This window comes from Plutella xylostella, chromosome 27 (genome assembly GCF_932276165.1).
Source record: "Plutella xylostella chromosome 27, ilPluXylo3.1, whole genome shotgun sequence".
In the NCBI taxonomy this organism is placed as follows: Eukaryota; Metazoa; Arthropoda; class Insecta; order Lepidoptera; family Plutellidae; genus Plutella; species Plutella xylostella.
The window spans coordinates 4,764,901-4,784,824 of NC_064007.1; the positions used below are offsets into that span (position 1 = coordinate 4,764,901).

Sequence of the window (19,924 nt, forward strand, 5' to 3'; positions counted from 1 at the left end):
ATTAGATCACATATTAAGTACATCTCAGCACGGTTTCAGAAAAGGGCGCTCAGTTGAGTCTAACTTAGTCAGCTATATCAATGAACTGTCCCATGAAGTCGATGCTGGCCGCCAAACTGATGCAATATACATAGATTTTGCCAGTGCATTCGACAAAGTAAACCATTCATTACTGATTAAAAAGCTTGCATCAGTAGGTATTAGTGATTGGCTACTTCAATGGTTTACTTCATATTTAGAAAGTAGAGAACAATTTGTTTCCATCAATGGCCACGAATCTAGAATTTTTTATGCAGAATCAGGGGTTCCCCAGGGGTCGCATTTAGGGCCTATTCTATTTTTAGTTTTCATAAATGACCTTACACACCATATTAAACATAGTAACCACTCTCTTTTTGCTGATGATCTTAAAATCTATAGAACAATTACATCCCCTTATGATAGCACTCTTCTACAAAATGACCTAAACAATATTCTTAATTGGTGTCTTTCTAATGATATGTCCATCAATGCTCAAAAAAGCTTTCATATAAAATTTACTCGAAAACGAAATCCTCTCAACAGCAATTATCTTCTTGGAACCGATGTAGTCACTGAAGTATCAGAAATTCGTGATCTTGGTATAATTATTGACACTAAACTTAAATTTTCATCCCACATTGACTTTATTATCAAGAAGGCTTCACAAATGCTAGGTTTTATAAAGCGCAATAGCAAAGAATTTAAGCCCGAGACCAAAATGTTACTATTTAATTCACTTGTGCGGAGTCACCTGGAATTCTCTTCTTCTGCTTGGAGCCCGTCTTATTCAATACATTCTCAACGAATTGAAAGCATACAAAGATCCTTCACTCGCCATCTAGCCTTTAATTCCCGTAATATTTCCCACAGATCTCCTTATGAGCACCGGCTTAAGTTTTTCAAAATGACTTCTTTACGAAAAAGACGCGAAACGCATGACTTAATATTTCTCTATAAAACTCTAAATAATTTATTGGACTGTCCTGACATTGTTGCATCTATCTCTTTCCCAATCCCGCATCACCTTCCGAGACATCCCATAAAAAAACTACTCAGTGGACCTCAATCTCGTACGAATCTTGGATCCCACTCTCCAATTAATAGGTTATGTGACCTTTATAATATGTATAATCATAAATTAAATATTGACATCTTTCACGATTCCTTCAATATCTTTAAGAAAAAAATATGCCTGAAATAATTATAATTTTTACATTCATTCAAATATTTTTTGTTGCAAATAATTTGTTTTGTTACAAGTTATTTTAATATTTTGTTTTTGTTACACATAATTTTAATAATTTGTTTAGCTAATAATGTTAGTGTTCGTTATATTTTAAATATGTTTAAACTCCTACTTTAATATTATGTTGTTTTTAAGATAAGATTCTTTGATAATGACGTGTACGCCTATAAATGGTTTTCGCAACGAAATTTGTAACGAGAAATATGTTATCAGTGTGTGTTGTGTAAACTGCTGGTGTTCCATATTTGATAAATAAATAAAATAAATAAATAAATATGGTAGAAAGCTGCGAAAACTGCGTGCAATGTGACAGGTTTTTGTTGTTAGTTTGTGAAGCTCTTTGAGTAGTGGTGTTATAATAATTTAACTCAATGATTATAGCGAGTATGGTTAGCAGCACGCTTTGTTTACTCTGACTTTCCTCTTGTTTTAGGTATATTAGATATTTATTTGTGACATGCAACTAACCATGCTTCGGACGGCACTTTAAGCCGTGGGTCCCGGTTGCTGCTTCGGCAGCAGTCGTGAAGCTTAGTCAGAGGCCTTCGGGCGGTTTGAAAACATCTGACAGTCCACTTACCCGACAACTCTCTCAGCACAAGCTTGCTTGTGTTGGGGTCCACCAACCCGCACTAGGTCAGCGTGGTGGACTAAGGCCTAAAACCCTTCCTTCATTGGAAGGAGACCCGTGCCCCAGCAGTGGGGACGTGATGGGTCGTGATGATGATGACTTATTTATAGCTTTATAGTAACGATGGTATCATAAATTTGCAATACCAATCGCTGTGCTGGAAAAAGTATCTACATAATCTTCTTGCAGGCAAGTTGGATACACATACACAGTAAATCCAAAGCCCACTTATGTAATATTACGAGTATGTAATGGCATGGACCTACTTCCTGAAGAAACAATCAATAATTTCGGAATGTCGTGACAAGAGTAGCGTGCTTGTGCGTGATCGAATTATTCGCCATTTGCTGCATTCTGATTTGTTTCATTCTTGTTCTTTTCTTGAGCCAGCCAATTTGGCTTGTAATTTTGTGTGTGTCGGTTTTTTAGGTATACGACGACTGTGTTCGTGTTATTTATGCTTAGATTCTGTCTCTCATTTGCGTTAATCTAAGTCATTGAGTATGAATGTATGGTACAGTGCCACAAACTTATCTGTTCCGGTGACAGCTCACGTAAATGTGTAATATTTGTTCATTCTATAAGATTTTAAGTTTGCTAGTAGTGGTAATACGCTCTTGTGGTTTCAATAAACCCATCTAATCTATATAAATATATAATTCATTAGTAAACAATGTGATATGGATCAATTTAGTTTGCTCTCACCGGAACAGATAAGTTTGTCGCACTATACACCCGAGTCCGCGTTGTTCTATGATCTAAGTAAACATGAAGTTTTGCTCTGTGACAATTTAGATAAACATTTTCAGCATAGAGTGCTGTATTCCTTACTTAAGTATTTGCCTGTGCTTAACTTGATATTCATTATTATGAGTATATTGTTGTGTACAGGACGATGAAAACTTCTCAATATGTTTCTATGATGATGATGATTCTGTCCGACCGGGTTCGGTCACGGCGACTGTTACGGCTGGGGAGGCCGTCGCTCGTGTGCCCCCATATGACTTATGTAGCCGATCTTGGCTGTGAACGTGCGGTTGCACTGGCTACATGTCAGGATTCCATTGGAGTAGTGGTAGTGTATGGCAGCTGGTGGTCTACTTCTGAGTTCGTCACGTTTTTACGAACTTTAATGTAAACAAGTAGGTACATAACCAGCGACCAGCATTTGCAAATGTGGGTGTTGGTTGCCAATGTCAACCATGATCATTACCGCCATACCATAACAGATTGCATTATTTATTAGTTTAATTTAATATAATCACTTTGTCATCAGGACAGACTAGGATCACTACAGTAATAAATCGATTGTTATCCATAAAAGTATGAACTTGTCATTTCAAATGTAAAACTTCAAATAACAATATATCTGTCGCAGGCAACTGGTTTAATCTCCTGTTTGATTGAACCACTAGCCCGTTCATTGGATGGCGCTATTCAGTTGTATGACTAAAGGACACCTCGTCAAGTCGTTGATTGTAACGTTCGACGTCTTGACTGAACGTCATTCAGCGAAGTCGTTGAATGGGATATAGTATAGCAACTTTGTAATGTCTCGTTAGGGTGAACATCACCAGACAAGAGTCAACAAAAATACTATGTTACATAGCTCTTATCTCACAAATTAACTAAACAATAACAATAAACGTACCTTCATATTGTTGTTCATAATTATCAAGTTTCGTTATCCGCCCGCGGCGTAATAATAGGTAAATCCATGTTGTCACACTATTTTAACACAAATAACGCACTTTAAAGCTAATTTATTTGCAAAAAACTAACAATATAGGTGCTTTTTGTGTCAGCTGTTCGCTGTTAGACGCCATATTTGTTTTATTCACCACCTGACTGATTTTAAGTCAGCTAACTAGTTGGACGTTTTGTGACGCTTGTACAATCAACGTTCGGCCTAGTCATACAACTGAACAGCGCCATCCAATGAACGGGCTAGTGGTTCAATCAAACAGGAGATTAAACCAGTTGCCTGCGACATATCCACGAGCCACGAGTCTATTATGTAATACCAATTATGTATGAAGCATGTCAAATCGTGTGTCACTTTGATACATAGACATGCCCATTCTAGTAGCTTCAAAAGTCTACGTTCGATCATTGAATAGATTTCATGGGACGAACGGAATTATTCAACAGTGTTATCCAAAATGGTTACAAGCATGGCTGACAAATTGACTTTTAACCAGAGCGATAAAAAACGAATGTTTTATAAGTTTTCAGTACCTAAGTAAGTATATTATGTAGACTTTCAGTTGTAAAACTTTGAACGTAAAGTTTGTTGCTTTTTATTTGGTTGGCCATATCGAATACATTTTCGCACTTGCAAGTGAGTGCAAAATTATCAGTTTCCGGAGCGAGTATTTATGTCATGTTATGTATGAAATGCGGGGTACATATTATATTTCAAGTTTCTCTTGCCTTGTTTGTCTTTGTGTCTTTGCGTCCTTGGGCCATGGATCTAAACATAGACAAGACGTATACTATGTACAGATGTACACATTATGTACAAGACTATCTTTATAAATGATTACCAACATCATGATAAGTCATAATGGTCATGGTCATGTTAGTGGCATGGTACATACAGTGGTGGTATAGTAAGTACTTACTTACTTACAGGGTTATACAGTAGTTCCACTCCCTGTTAAAGTAAATATAACTTTGATGACATACATTCAACCAATAAGCTTAATTAACTTAACTAGTGACGTGGTCCCACCTACCAAAAAAAAACAGAATGGATCTCTGTACGAGACTAGGCTCGCTGAGATTCTAGGATTAATAACGTATTTTGAACAGTGTGCTATTAAGGTATAAAATTCTTACTTTTGTTTCTTTTGCTAATTATTTTTCATAACGAGACACATCCTTGACTAGACTGATAAGAATAGCCATAAAGAGTCAAGACCATCTTTTGTTTAATAATAATTCAACTTTGGAACAGTTTGCGTTCCACGCTCCATCCAGCCAATAGGAATGCGTGTCACACTCGCAGGAAGCGGCTAATGCCGTAACAAGCCAACATCCGTACTTCCATAGCGGCCAGTACTGGGGGGTCACTCTATCTATACTGATGAAAAATTAACGAACGAGAGCTGTTGTGCAATTGGCACGTTTAATACAACAAGATAGAGTTCTTGGCTTGCGCAGCAACGCTCCAAAACTTAGTTTTTCGTCATATACTCTATAGAGTGACCCCCCCTGCTCATGCCATCAGAACACCACACTAGCGGATCAAATATAACTCTTACAGCAAACGAATTAAGAGCGACGCAATGTACATAGATCATTACATACTTTTGATGACATTCGAAATGGGGCATTCAATTTGAAGCTGTAACTGCAAGGTTATGTGACAATTTGCATTGTTAAATTAGGTGTTATGTTTAATCAAGCAGGATTAATTATAACTATGTTTCCATGTGTTTTGTTTCAAAATTGACAAACATCAGATAAGTGTGAACACATTTTGGTAGATCTTAGTCAGTTGATACAAAAAAAAAAAAAAACACGCACTCACGCCTTGTACTAATGTACTCCCTTGCGGGGTAGGCAGAGGTGCATTGCTGCACCCACTTTTCGCCAGAGTGTTATGTTAGTCCCAATGTAATAGGGGGCGGGCCTATTGCCATTTTACGGGCACATCCAAGACCCGAGAACAAATATCTGTGTTTAAACAAATATCTGCCCCAGCCGGGAATCGAACCCGGGACCATCGGCTCAGTAGTCAGGGTCACTAACCACTACGCCATTCGGTCGTCTGGTCGTCGGTCAGTTGATACCTACTTTAAAAATAAGTTTAGATCGTAAAATACTAGGTTAAATAAACTCCCGCATTTGTTTTATGGGGTCAATCGATCCTTAACCCCAATTTACACGTTTTTATTAACCAGTTAGTTTAACAGTTGGTTAAATTTAATAAATAATGTTAACAGTTGTAGGACGCGATTTGATTGAAAACGCCCTCTTGAGATGAGTCAGCAGTTTTTTTTATTCTTCTATTTCCCTTACAAGCTACAAACTTTTGCAACAATGGAAATAACATTAAATCTTAAGTTAGTTTTTAAAGTAGGTAGATTAATATCTAACTATAGTTATTTGAGGTTAACAAAGAAACGAAAACAGCATATCATCGTAAAATTCGGAAACTTCAAAAGGCTTTCAATCGATGGTTGATAATCTAAACAACGAAAACATTTATAACTTTTTAACAACAGCCTACATAACTCTCATTATTTTAATGTGTATATGGCATTTTTAAGTTTATTATTATCACTGGCATGTTGTTGTTATATGTAGAACGACAGAGCGTTATCATAAGCATCTTATTCATCATCATCACCCAGTCGACACACCGCCCGTGGGACACTACGTGGCTGGATGTGCCCCAATTCATTGATAAAAAATAAAAAAAACTTTGGCAGCACCAGTGAGTGTGCCTTTCAGGTTCTGACCAATTACATTGTTGGGGAGAAAAGATGGCGACTGAACCAACCAATTATAACTGGGGAATTAGGCACTGCTCTGCTCATTTTTTCTCCCCATTGCTCTGACGTTAACTGAAATGTGCACTAACAAACCCACTCCCTTCCCCAGGCAAGTGGGCCGCAACCTGATCATCCCCGGCGGCACTCGCGTCATCGACGCCAGCGGCAAGCTGGTGATGCCGGGCGGAGTAGACCCTCACACGCACCTGGAGCTGGAGATGATGGGCGCCAAGACCGCTGACGACTTCTACAAGGGGACCAGGGCGGCCGTGGCGGGCGGGACTACTACTGTCAGTGAGTATCTGTGGGGTTGAAGATAGCTGCTGAGTGCAACTGTTTATATATGGTGTCATAAGTACTTAATATTTTATACTGAGCAATACAAACACATTAAGCATACAATTCAAGAGTGAATTTTCCACGGTTATATTTCGTAGGAACACCAGCCATATCGATGATAGTTGATTGACTTTAGAAAAGCTCGCACATAATAGTTTATGCTTACAGTTTACACCCCACTCGTAAAGTCTAAAAGTGGCTTTCGTTGATGAAAAGAGAAATTCTTAGACATTCACTTCACTGATTTATTATCAGCCATTGTTTGCAAGTCACACAACACCACAGTTTCACATAATAACTACTTTATACGCACAAAAAATATTAATTTTAAAACTCTCATCAACTCTGCTAATTTCATAATAGCAACCGTAACAAAACAAGACGTTTTAGGAATGCAATTCACTTTTAATTACCTTCTAACAAATGAGATGGCATTTTATGGACGTTCTGCTTTGCTTTGTGTACCTATCTGAACAATTTATTAACCCGCGGAGAAGTAAAAAATATGATGAGTTTCTTTGTTTGTTTGTATTGCATAAAATATATCAAAATAAGATTTAAATATAGAATATATAGTTGTAAAAAAGTAATTTGATTGGGATACCTATGTCGAGTAATTTTTGTTAGATGAAAATATCATTAGGTATTTGTGTGTATGTAATTAACTTGTGTATTTGTGTGTATATTTCAGTTGACTTCGTGCTGCCCAACAAGGGCCAGTCGCTGATCGAGGCCTACAACAACTGGAGGGAAAAAGCTGACTCTAAAGTAAGAATTATTTAATTTAGCATTTTTTCCATATCTTTCACTTCTCTTTGAAAAGATTTTCTAGAATCTCTAAAGGGCTAGAACGCAACAGTATGTTCCCAACTCACATTGCAGTCTGCAAATTTTTACAGTACAAAAACCTGTTGTTATCACTGCTGTAAAAAGGTGCTCCCTGAGGCCTCCACATTCCAGGCCCTGCAAAAGCGGATTAGTTGAAATACTGCACGGCTCCATTATTGACGTGGATAACCACCATATCTCGAATCACGATAAACACGGCAATGTCATTGATATCTTCTTCACATTTTTCATTAATAATAGTTAATAGTATTATTTCTTTATGTTTGCTCTTAGTTTTACTTGTTACACCTAACCAACAGAAAAACAGATATACCTTATTCAAAAAAATCTCATCAAATTCTTTCACCTCCTACAGGAAAAATAGATTAGCCAATATGTTTTGTAGAATGAGTTCTCATAAAAAATTGTATATAATAAACTGGACCTTTACAATGCATGATAATCTCAAACTTAAAATTCGATAATACACTTAATATTTCAAATGATCTAGATAAAGATTTCATATATGAATCTTGTAAGGCTGCTACGCAACTTTGCCACAAACGTATAAGCCCATCTAAACAAAGCCTCAAAGTACTAACGCAAAATATTCGGAGCATAGGCCGCAATATAGAAAATTTCTTTGTATTTATGCAAGATCTAAAAGTCGATTGTGATGTCATAATACTCACAGAATGTTGGCTTTCAGTAAACAAAATAATACCTTTAATAAATGGCTATAACCACAGCTATAGTAAAACCTTGTATAATCAAAACGATGGATTAGTAATATATACAAGAGATGATCTTAATTTTAAATTTGAGGAACCGCCATTTAAGGGTGGAAATTGTCTGCTACTTACTCTTGGTAAAGAAACTGCTATAATTGCTGTTTATAGATCACCATGTTTTAAAAAAATTGACACATTTTTGGCCTCGCTTGAAAAATGTATTCATGAATTATCCTCTTACAAAAATATTATTGTAGCAGGCGATATAAACATCGACATAAACACAGAAAAGCAGTTATCACATGATGCTGAACGTTATCTGGAATTAACTGCTTATCTTGGGCTACAACCTGGACACAACTATGTTACGAGAGATAAAAGCGAAGCATGCCTGGATCATTTTCTTATGAAAACAAGAAAACAATGCCTAACAATAGTAATACAATCGACTATAACCGATCATAAAGCAGTCCTTCTATGTTTGTACTCTGGTTGTGACACAAAAAATAAGATGTTAAAAACCCAAACAAAGATCAATTATGAAAAAATTACAAATGATTTAAAAAGCCTTACTTTCAGTGACATATACACAGAATCAGATCCAAATATTGCCATCAATAATTTTATAAACACAGTACAAAATACCATAAAAAATAATACATCGATCTATAAAATACCAAGTCGTAAAAATATTATTAAACCGTGGGTTACTCCGGGTTTACTAAGATGCTTAAGAAACAGAGATAACCTTCATCGTAAAGCAAAGCAAGATTCTACAAATGAGACTTTAAAAATTACATATATAAGATATCGAAATTATATCAGTAAATTACTTAAAAAAATTAGAAGAGATTATGAGAAACAACAACTTAATGAAGCCAAAAACAATAATAAAAAAACTTGGGAAATTATAAAAGAAATAACATCAACAAAAAAATCTAAAAATAAAAATGAAGAACTACTATTTATCGAGAAAACTGTACAAAAGTCAATTGAAAATGTAAATAATCACTTTTCAAATATTGGTAAAAAGCTGGCAGATCGAATTATTAACACCGAACGTCACAAAAATAAAAACACTGCTCAAGCAGGTGAACAAAAATTAAATTCTTTTGTCTTGTTAAACACCGATCCGTTGGAAATAGAGAAGATTATAATAAGTCTAAAGAATGAATGCACCATGGGCTGGGATTGTATTCCAAACAAAATTTTAAAGCAAAATAAGTGCATAATCATTCCTCCGCTTACATATATTTTCAACCAATGCCTAGATGTCGCCATTTTCCCAGATGCTCTTAAACTATCAGTGGTTCATCCGATACATAAGGGAGGAGACGGAAACCGTGTTGATAATTACAGACCCATCTCTATCCTCCCGGCTTTATCAAAGATTCTAGAGAAACTTTTAAAAATGCGACTTGTGGATTTTCTTGACAAAAATAAAATAATATCTGAAAACCAATATGGTTTCCGTACAGGAAAATCTACTTCTGACGCAGTACAAGATCTGACAAACTATATTGCCGGGGGATTAGATAGTGGTGAAAAATGCATAGGAATTTTCCTTGACTTAGCCAAAGCATTTGACACGGTCTCTGTCAAACTCTTGCTGGATAAACTTGAAAGAATTGGTTTAAGAGATAAATCACTTGAGATTTTCAAAAGTTATCTTGAGGGTAGGAGGCAGTGTGTCAAAATAGGTAACTACACGAGTAAAACTGCATATATTGATTATGGGGTGCCTCAAGGCAGCATTCTTGGTCCTATACTTTTTATAATCTATATGAATGACTTGTGCGGCCTCAAATTACCCCAAGCCAAAATTTTTGCCTACGCCGATGACACTGCTCTTATTTTCAGGAGTAGGGATTGGGATAGAGTGTTGCATACACTCTACTGGCGCAGTCTGGTTTCGATGTGGTAAATGAGTGGCTAACAAACAATATCCTAACTCTAAACTCGGCAAAAACGAAGTATATCACTTTTGCAATTCGTAATTCTTCTTTACCCCATGAGAATAATAATAAATTAATATACCATGAATGCCCAAATACAACACCGACGAACTGTACTTGTAAACCTTTAGAAAATGTTACTGAAATTAAATATCTAGGTGTTATCCTTGACAGGAACCTCAATTTTCACAAACACATACAAAACTTAAGCTGTAAAGTACGGAGGTTAATTTTTGTTTTCAAAATTTTAAGACACGTTGCTGATTCAACCCTTTTAAAACAAATTTATCTAGCTCTTTGTGAATCTCTGCTTAGGTATTGTATTTCTAGTTGGGGAGGTGCAAACAAAACGGCATTTTTAACCTTAGAACGAGCTCAAAGGGCCGTATTAAAAGTATGCACATTTAAACCATTTTATTATCCTACGTCGAAATTATATAATTATTGCGAGGTGTTAACAGTCAGACAAATATTCATTCTTACCGTAATTCTGTCACAGCATAAAACACTATTTTATAATAAAGATTTTATTGAAAATAAACGTAGAAATGACAAAGTATGCACGACCGTTTTAACCCGTACTAAATTTATGCAAAACTTTTTTATCTTTTTAGGACCTTATCTATACAATAAATCAAACAAAATTTTATCAATTTACTCAAAAACTCATCTAGAATGTAAAAAACTATTGAGAAATTGGCTACTGTCGCTAAATTATGAGGAGACTGAAACCCTCTTAACTATTGTTAAATAAACAAAATGAGAACTTTGACAGTTTTTTTTTTTTTTTTTTTTTTTTTTTAATTTCTTATTATATCACAGGTCTTATTTTTAGAATGTATAAAAATAACCTTAGTCCATAATGAATTCTAGTATTAAATTCTAAAATTATTTATTATAGTTTTAAATTCTAAATTTGCATTATATATACTCTAGTATTCTTACACAATTAATGTACATAATTATAAGCGTATTTATAATCGTACAATATTTTAGGGAAGAGCATCTACTCATCCCAAGCTACAGGTTTTCCACCTATTTAGGGAGTAGAGACTTGGCCCTTGTTCTACTATATAATTGTTTAACAAGAATGTAAGAATGTTTTTTTTTTTTTTTTGAAATAAAGATTATGATTATAAAGATTATTTTTCATTGGTTTCGTCCTTTTGGGATAAGGCCCAAATTATCGGTTATACAAGTTTAACTACATCGATAAAGACGCCATGCAAACTGGACTGGTCACCAAACAAAACCCCTTCCTCCCCAGGTATGCTGCGACTACGCCCTCCACGTGGGCGTGACCTGGTGGTCCAGCTCCGTGAAGAAGGACATGGAGCAGCTGGCGGCCGAGATGGGGGTCAACAGCTTCAAGATGTTCATGGCGTACAGGGACAGCTGGATGCTGGATGACTACGAGCTGATGTGCGCCATGGAGGCGTGCAAGGAGATACAGGCGTTGCCGCAGGTGGGCTTTTGATACCTGTCTGTAGATATCTAGAGGTTCCTAAAGTCTGATTTCTTTAATCAGACTTTAGATCTTCAGCCAATGATAGTCAAGAGCTGTGCATATCGCAAAAACACAAATCAATTAAGTATGACGATATTGAGCTATACCAAACTTTATACCAATAGCGAAGGGTTCATTTCTTTGTCGGGCAAGCCGGATTGATAGATAAAAGTATCTTGTCTATCATTAAATATCGTGAGGAGCACATTAGATATCAAATCAGAAAATGAAGAAAGGAAGCCGATTGGAATCGTGTGATATTGCCGAACCAAACCCAAACCTGTAATGTTTTTTTATTTACTAAGATTGTACAACATAAAATGGGTAAGTAGGTATGTGCTATACAACGCAACAACTTCACTACATCGACATCTATTTATACATATATGTACTAAACCTACCCCCGCCTACCCTTCCAGGTGCACGCGGAGAACGGGCACATCATAGCGCGCAACACGCAGCGCCTGCTGGCCCGGGGGGTGACGGCGCCCGAGGGACACCTGTTGTCCAGGGACGAGGAGGTGGAGGCCGAGGCGGTTAATAGAGCGTGTGTTATTGCTAATCAGGTGAGGAATATGTGTGGTATTAGTTAATTGAGATAGAGAGTGGAAAGATATGGTTGGTATTGGTGGTACGTATTAAATCTAGGTAAGTATCTAGGAAAAAGGTTAGTTCAAGTTTGTTGTTTTAACCTCCGACGCAAAATCAGGGGTGTTATTTATTTATTTATTTAATCCTATATTGCACAAATATAAAATGTTATCATAATTTTAAACACAGAATAATAATATAAGAAATGGTTTGCGTGTGTATTTGTTTATCTGTCTTTGGTAGCGTAGATCCGAAACGGCTGAGCCGTTTTGCTTAGTTTTATTTGTGTAATCAAAAACAAAAGACTAAAAGAAGCCATTTTTAGTATAATTTTTTAACCTAGGTTTAAGTTAGTTCTCTCCAGGGCCCGACTTATCTGATTATATGTGTAAATATTGATTAAACTCACAGCTTTGCCATAATAACAACCACAAAGACCTCTAACATACTATCCATCAGTCATTCCGTCTAAGATTCTCAACTAAGTATCTGCATATCACAAGCACACCAGACGGACATCTATCCTACTCCACATTACAAGATTTACCGACCTTTTCTTTACCCAAACATCAATCTCTCATTCCAGGTGAACACGCCGCTCTACATCGTGCACATGATGTCCAAGTCGGCGGTCCGCGCGCTGCAGGAGGCGCGGCGCCGCGGCCAGAAGAACCCCGTGTTCGGGGAGACCCTCGCCGCCACTGTGGGCACAGATGGTAGATATACTTCTTCTTCTTCTTATTGTTTCGACGACAAACCAACAAAGTCGCTAAATAATACATGCTAAGAACTGGGCCACTGCACCGCTGGTAGCGGTCATGAGCTTTTCCCACGTACAGGTGGGACACGCGAGCATGGTAGCTATACAGACATACACACATACAACACATCACATATGATATTGACCCTGCATGAGACCCTCGCCGCTACGGTTGGCACTGATGGTATCTATACAGACGTACTCACCAGCAATAAAAAAATCCAGGGACAAATAGCACCAAATTAATCCTGAACGGAAAAGGCTAACCTAATAACGCCGTCTGCAATAATGAAGTACTAAGACTAAAAACGTAGGTAAATATGTTGATCCAATTCGAATCTTGTAAGGGGCGCTTTGTCATTGCTAGTGAGTGTATCATGATGTCCAAGTCGGCGGTGCGGGCGCTGCAGGAGGCGCGGCGCCGCGGACAGAAGAACCCCGTGTTCGGGGAGACCCTCGCCGCTACTGTGGGCACTGATGGTAGCTATATACAAACATAAATATACACAACACACATGATATAGACCCTATATGAGATCGTCGCCGCCACTGTTGGCACCGATGGTAGCTATACAGATATAATATATAAATACATACATACACGACATACATGATATTTTGTAGCCCCATATGAGACCCTCGCCACCCTGTGGGCACTGATGGTAGCTATACAAACATACATACATACATGATGAAAGTACTTCAATAAATAAAATTTGTCGGGACATCTCACATCCGAACCCAAACTAGGCAGAGCCTGAGATATGGTTGTCGAACAGCATATGGAATAGATAAACGACCACCAGACACAAGACAAACACATTTGCTCATCAGTCTCATCACACAGATGTTTGACCTGGGTGGACTTACCTACGTAACTATGATGATGTTCAAGTGAGCAGTCATATGGAGTACAAATTAATGATCTCCTCCGGCCACCGAACACTTGTGCGTATTAAAAGTATGGTCTCCGGGCACTTTGGTGATCTATCTATACCTATACGTGTTGCAAAAGTGGTATTGTCAATGAAAAGGGCATGGCTCGATCAGGTGTCCATTTTGAACAACAATAGCTCTAGAACTATTGCAATGAGGAAAGTCGAGGACAGAGTGTTGTGGCGCTCCTTGGGAGAGGCCTATGTCCAGCACTGGACGATCAGGGGCTGATGATGATGATGATGAAATGCCACACCTCAGTTCTAGATGTGGTCAAGAGATGGCGCTGTCTACCATGCCTCTACATCGCGGTATGGTTTGGTTTGTGTGAAGAGTTAACAACTTGCGCAATACTCTACTCGGCAATCGTTTGTAAAGTTTTTAGAAACAAAGATTTTTCAAGAAAGGGTGCCGGTCGGCCAACAGTCTGGCTGACACCTTCTCTATAAGTAACTAATTCAAATAAAATCAAGATGTTGAGAGATGAGGACACAACATAAAGATAAAGATTTCTTTAAATGCATTGCATTTCCATTTCCAATAATGTCCTACAATTTACCATAATTATACCATACTATAACTATAAATAATGCTATAATAATTATGTGGCGGGCTGATGCTGATGCTGAATTAAGTACATTTAATAATAATAATCTAAAAGTCGCATAACTTATGAACGGCTGAACCGATTTTGATCAAATATGGCTATGCACACTCGAGCTAACATAACATATCAATGACACTAACTTCCCCCCCCCCCCCCCTCCCCTCAGGTTCGCACTGCCGCAACGCGTGCTTCCGCCACGCGGCGGCGCACGTGCTGTCCCCCCCCCTGCGCGCCGACCCCCACACCCCGGAGGCCATCGTCGAGGCGCTGGCTGAGTACGTAGTCTCATGAGTACAGTGAGCTAAAGAGATATGTAGGCCATTCCAGATTATGAGTTTTTTTGTGCCGAAAAACACACGAGTCTTCGGATCACATTGTTTGCGCTGGAGCGGCATAAGTAGGTACATATATCTCTTTGGCTGACTGTACCTTCATTCATTCATACCTGAACCAAGAATAATAACAATCCATAGGAGCACTTCAATGTCGCCACAGTATAACGATTTATTGCTGGACTGGATTGACGATCTCAGGCTGGTAGATGCCTGATGAGGAAACACAATTTGTTACAGTACTCCTTGGGAGAGGCCTGAATCTAGCAGTGGACACAATTACGGGCTGGTGATGATTATGATAATCGATTCCATATTATTATTCCGATGGCGATTCCTTATGTGATGAGACCCCCAGTCCGTATATGACTGGTATTAACTAACTGACCTGACAATAATTAACTATTTTGCTTCCAGTGACGTGCTGCAGGTGATCGGCAGTGACAACTGCACTTTCCACGAGAAGGTATGATTATTCATTTAATAACTACTAAGTATTAACTAAGTTATGAAAGTTGTAATAATATTAATACTGCTACCTACTATTTGTAGCTTTAATTTACAGTACTCACACCTCACAGGTATTCTATGACTATGAGTAGCAAATTATTAATTTCAAAATAATTGATGTCAATAAAATTACATCAATAAAATTATTTGTTATGATTAGGACAAGGAGCTGGGCAAGGACGACTTCAGCAAGATCCCCAACGGAGTGAACGGCGTGGAGGACCGGCTGGCCGTGCTGTGGCAGAAGGCTGTCAACACTGGTAGGAGGCTTCACTTGTTACTTTGATAATCAAGCATTTTCACTGAAAAACTGTCAAAACCGTCACACATTTTTAAGATGCGACATCGTATCGCAGTCTTTAGCCATGGGAGCGTTGCGGCGCCCCTGCAAGGATTTGATCAACTAATATGCGATTTGGAAAACGTCAAGGCGAAATCTTTTTCATAGTAGCTCACCAGATCTTCCCTGGGTCTCTTTCAGACACGGGGCAGTGATATGAGGATTGATGGGTGTGTCTCAACTCTCAGGGCAAAAGTCCTCGCATATTATAAATGAAAATGCAGCCCGTACCTTGCCATAAATCACAAATTCTTTTAATGTGTTGCTACATAAAACACAATTTAGTTTAACTACACTATCATCATTCATTATTTGAGAGCGGTGTTCGAATCCCGGCGCTGACATGTACCAATGAGTTCTTTGAATTTAAGTACAATGTATACCATCGCTTTTACGGTGAAGAATATCATCGTCCACTAATCCTATCTCCTCACAGGTGTAATGGACCCGTGTCGCTTCGTGGCGGTGACGTCCTCCACGGCGGCCAAGATCTTCAACATGTGGCCGCAGAAGGGGCGCGTGGCCGTCAACAGCGACGCCGACGTGGTGGTGTGGGACCCGCGTCTCGAGCGCACCATCTCGGCTGCTACACACAAGCAGGCTGTCGACTTTAACATCTTTGAGGTAAGGTTGAGATACGACTGCACTTGTGCGGTATTAGCCTGATTACACCTACCGAGTAATGCAGGCCGTCGACTTTATAACTTTGAGGTATGGACAGATTAGATAAAACTTTCGCGGTATAGAATGGCGCGTGTGAGGTTTGTCAGATAGAAACTTAACTTTAGTACCCAATCAAGCTATAATGTTTCTGGTTCCTAGATGATTGGTGTCACACGTCTACAGCGGCAGCGGCAGCGCGAATAGTAATAGCCCATAATAGCCTATTGTATAGTACAATAACTAAGAACAAATGTCAAACGGATCTTGTCTGCCTATCAGCGCTGATAATGTCTCTCCATATTGTATAATGTTTATTTGAATTATGATTATGATAATAATGACATAATGGTATACTTAACTTCCTTTATTATGGTTTCAGGGTCAGAAGGTGGTGGGCAGTCCTCAGTACGTGATTGTGAACGGCCGAGTCTGCCTGGACGATGGAGTCTTGAGGGTCGCTGAAGGTAACTACACATTAGATATTATACCTACTTACTTCCATAGGAACATAGGAACAGCCTGAGTAAACGTACCTTATTCACTATTTAAATCCCAGGTTCCGGTCGTTTCATCAAGACCCCGGCCAACAGTCCCTACGTGTTTGGGGGCCAGCTGCCCGGCGCCGCCGCCCCTGAGGCACACCTCACCATCGAAACACCCACCAAGTACACCAACGGGAACACCCCGTCCCCAGGTAGATACGATCAAGGTATACAATCACTTTTAGTTTCATTTTATTTATATTCACCTTAAACTATTTTAACGCCATCTTTCTTTTGTACTTACGCAACTATTCAGTCACTTCTTCAATACAAGTATATGACGCCATCTATCAATAGCATTTGGCACTATTTTATTTAACTAATTCGTACACAGATGGCAGCACAAATTGAACGCCATCTACATTACACTTTATGAACGATTTTAGTTGTTATTTTAGCGCACAGATGACAGCACTAAATCAGCGCCATCTATATTACAAACTTTGTACTAACTTAGTATTTAATTCACACATAGATGGCAGCACTAAATTAACGCCATCTATATTTCAAATTATACACTAAATTAGTATTTATGTCACCCACAGATGGCAGTACTAATTCAACGCCATCTATGATCCTTTACCTACACTAATTTAGTTCCGAAAATCTAGATAGAGGGCAGCACACGTTTTCATCAGACTATGTGCTTGCAGATCTGACGCTGGTGAATAAGCACCTGGAGGGAATGGCTCTGGCTTCGGGCATGTCGACCCCGACTGGACGAAAGATGAGGGAGCCCGGCCAGCGGGACCAGCAGAAGTCTTCGTTCTCTATCAGCAGTAAGCATCTATGATGATGATAACTTTATATTGTTGAACATTGGATGCGGTTTTTGTGTTAAGTACCAAGCGACTTTAACGAGACATTTCTAATGTTATCTACTAAATTGACATTATGCTCTTCTTCTGGTGCCATATACTATCGTTGAGATACTGAGAGTATGATCGTAAGTTATTACTTAATTCAGAACACCTTTTATCTACTACTAATTTCTAAACATTTAAATTTGCAGAAGAGGTGGAAGGCCCAGAGACGAAGACGTCGGTGCGTGTCAGGAACCCGCCTGGCGGCAAGTCCTCGGGCCTGTGGTAAGCACCCGACTGCACCGACAACACTGAAGACCAATATGACGCAATAACCAGCTCAGGAACTTAGAACAGGGAAGGAGTCCTTCGGAAGAGCTTTTTTCCATCGGGATCATGACGATTCACATGATAATTCTGCGTTTTAAAGCCTCTTGTAGTCTTTGGAAATAACTAAGTAAGAATATCATAATAAAGCATAACACCTACATGCTATTCGAAGCCTTGCATTTAGTATTATCTGAAGACTCAACGCGAGGTGACTACAAGGGTGTCCCACGACGACGCGTCGGCTATACTTTGCGTCAACTTAACTTGTTCTGAGATGCTTTTGCGGATCAATGTCTTAGAATAATTCACATCCAAAGCTAGATTTTACCATGAACGGTATTAGAAATGCTTTGTAACCTGTTAAACGTTAGTTTAACTATAGATTAAGCTTGATTATTATTGTAATATTGATGTTAGATTGTTTCCATTGAATTAGGGCATGACAAATTTATATTCTGATTTAATTGTTATACCTACGCATTATTTATTTGCTGATAGGTACCTGTATCATGTTTAATCGATGGTAAATATCTAAATAGACTGATTAATTATTTAGACTTCGAAAAAAAACTAGAATGAACATTGTGAGTTCACGTCGTCGAATACATACATAAATATTTTAATTTATTTTTAAAGTATTGTTTTTAATCTACCTACAATGTCTGAAATTCAAATTTAATTTAATTGTGGCATTTACTTTTAAACATTTTTATAATTTTAAGATGTTTTTTATAAAATACTTCATTAAAAAAATTAACATAAAAAAAAGACTTACGGATAAGTTTTAAGAAACCCTATTGTTTTTATAGTAAGCACGTTTTTATTATTATATTGTTGTACTTACCATACTTACCTAACTGAAAATATGTATACTGAAATAAATGTATCATTAGAAGGTATCATCCTAATCCTAACTAATATTATAAATCCGAAAGTAACTGTGTCTGTCTGTGTGTTACTCTTTCACGCCAAAACTACAGAACGGATTCGAATGAAATTTGGTATACATTCGGTCAAGACCCTGGGAAAGAACATAGGCTATTTTTTATCCCGGAATTCCCACGGGAAAACTTTTTAAGGCGAAGAGAAGCGCGCGGGCACAGCTAGTAACTTATAAAATCAAAACAATGTAACAACACTACGGTGTAGGGCATGCAATACCGCAATACCAGTATTGCGTAATACCGGGATCCCGGACAAAATCCACGCTTTTTCAATACCGGTATTGAAAGTTAATACCGGTATTGAAGTAATACCGGAACCGGACCTTTTTAGGCTATAAATCAAGCGATTAAGATATAGTTAGCCTTGTGCTCCTATATACTATGAAAGTGCACTTTCAATTTTGCACTTTCAACCGTTACATGCGGTTTTTGGCCTTTGGAAACCTACTTGTTGTCCATGCGTTCTAAAATTTTAACTCTAATACTCAATTCTTGTAAAAAATATTACATAATACAGAATTTGATTGCTTTTTCTTGTTGTATTTTGCCCTATACGACCCATACTATAACACTTACTTAAACAAAATATATGCCATTTATAACAAGGAAGTCTAATACCGGTATTAATACCGGGATCCCGGTATTGAGTTCTAATACCGGAACTCAATACCAGTATTGAAAATATTACCGGTATTGCATGCCCTACTACGGTGTCTTATTAGTTACTTTTTTACAAAACATTTTGAACAGCTTTCAGCTTTGGGCAGAAATCAAATCGCACAATGTAATTTAAATTGACATCATAT

At 38.0% G+C, this 19,924-nt stretch overlaps 1 protein-coding gene across 6 annotated transcripts in view; it reads left to right on the plus strand.

Moving 5' to 3' along the window:
• The window catches only part of LOC105381172 (dihydropyrimidinase), a 36,822-nt gene extending 18,013 nt beyond the window's left edge, over positions 1 to 18,809 (plus strand). For 3 of the 6 annotated variants that reach the window (XM_048630868.1, XM_048630872.1, XM_048630867.1), the window contains exons 3-15: positions 6,510 to 6,694; positions 7,431 to 7,507; positions 11,521 to 11,718; positions 12,180 to 12,326; positions 12,938 to 13,067; positions 14,821 to 14,929; positions 15,404 to 15,452; positions 15,657 to 15,756; positions 16,273 to 16,460; positions 16,879 to 16,963; positions 17,056 to 17,208; positions 17,680 to 17,820; positions 18,054 to 18,809. In XM_048630868.1, the coding sequence (XP_048486825.1) occupies positions 6,510 to 6,694; positions 7,431 to 7,507; positions 11,521 to 11,718; positions 12,180 to 12,326; positions 12,938 to 13,067; positions 14,821 to 14,929; positions 15,404 to 15,452; positions 15,657 to 15,756; positions 16,273 to 16,460; positions 16,879 to 16,963; positions 17,056 to 17,208; positions 17,680 to 17,820; positions 18,054 to 18,133 (1,642 nt within the window). In that variant the 3' untranslated portion in view covers positions 18,134 to 18,809. The remainder of the gene's footprint in view (positions 1 to 6,509; positions 6,695 to 7,430; positions 7,508 to 11,520; positions 11,719 to 12,179; positions 12,327 to 12,937; positions 13,068 to 14,820; positions 14,930 to 15,403; positions 15,453 to 15,656; positions 15,757 to 16,272; positions 16,461 to 16,878; positions 16,964 to 17,055; positions 17,209 to 17,679; positions 17,821 to 18,053) is intronic. The other 3 variants (XM_048630869.1, XM_048630870.1, XM_048630871.1) reach the window with 3 other exon arrangements.
• The last annotated feature ends 1,115 nt before the right edge of the window (positions 18,810 to 19,924 follow it).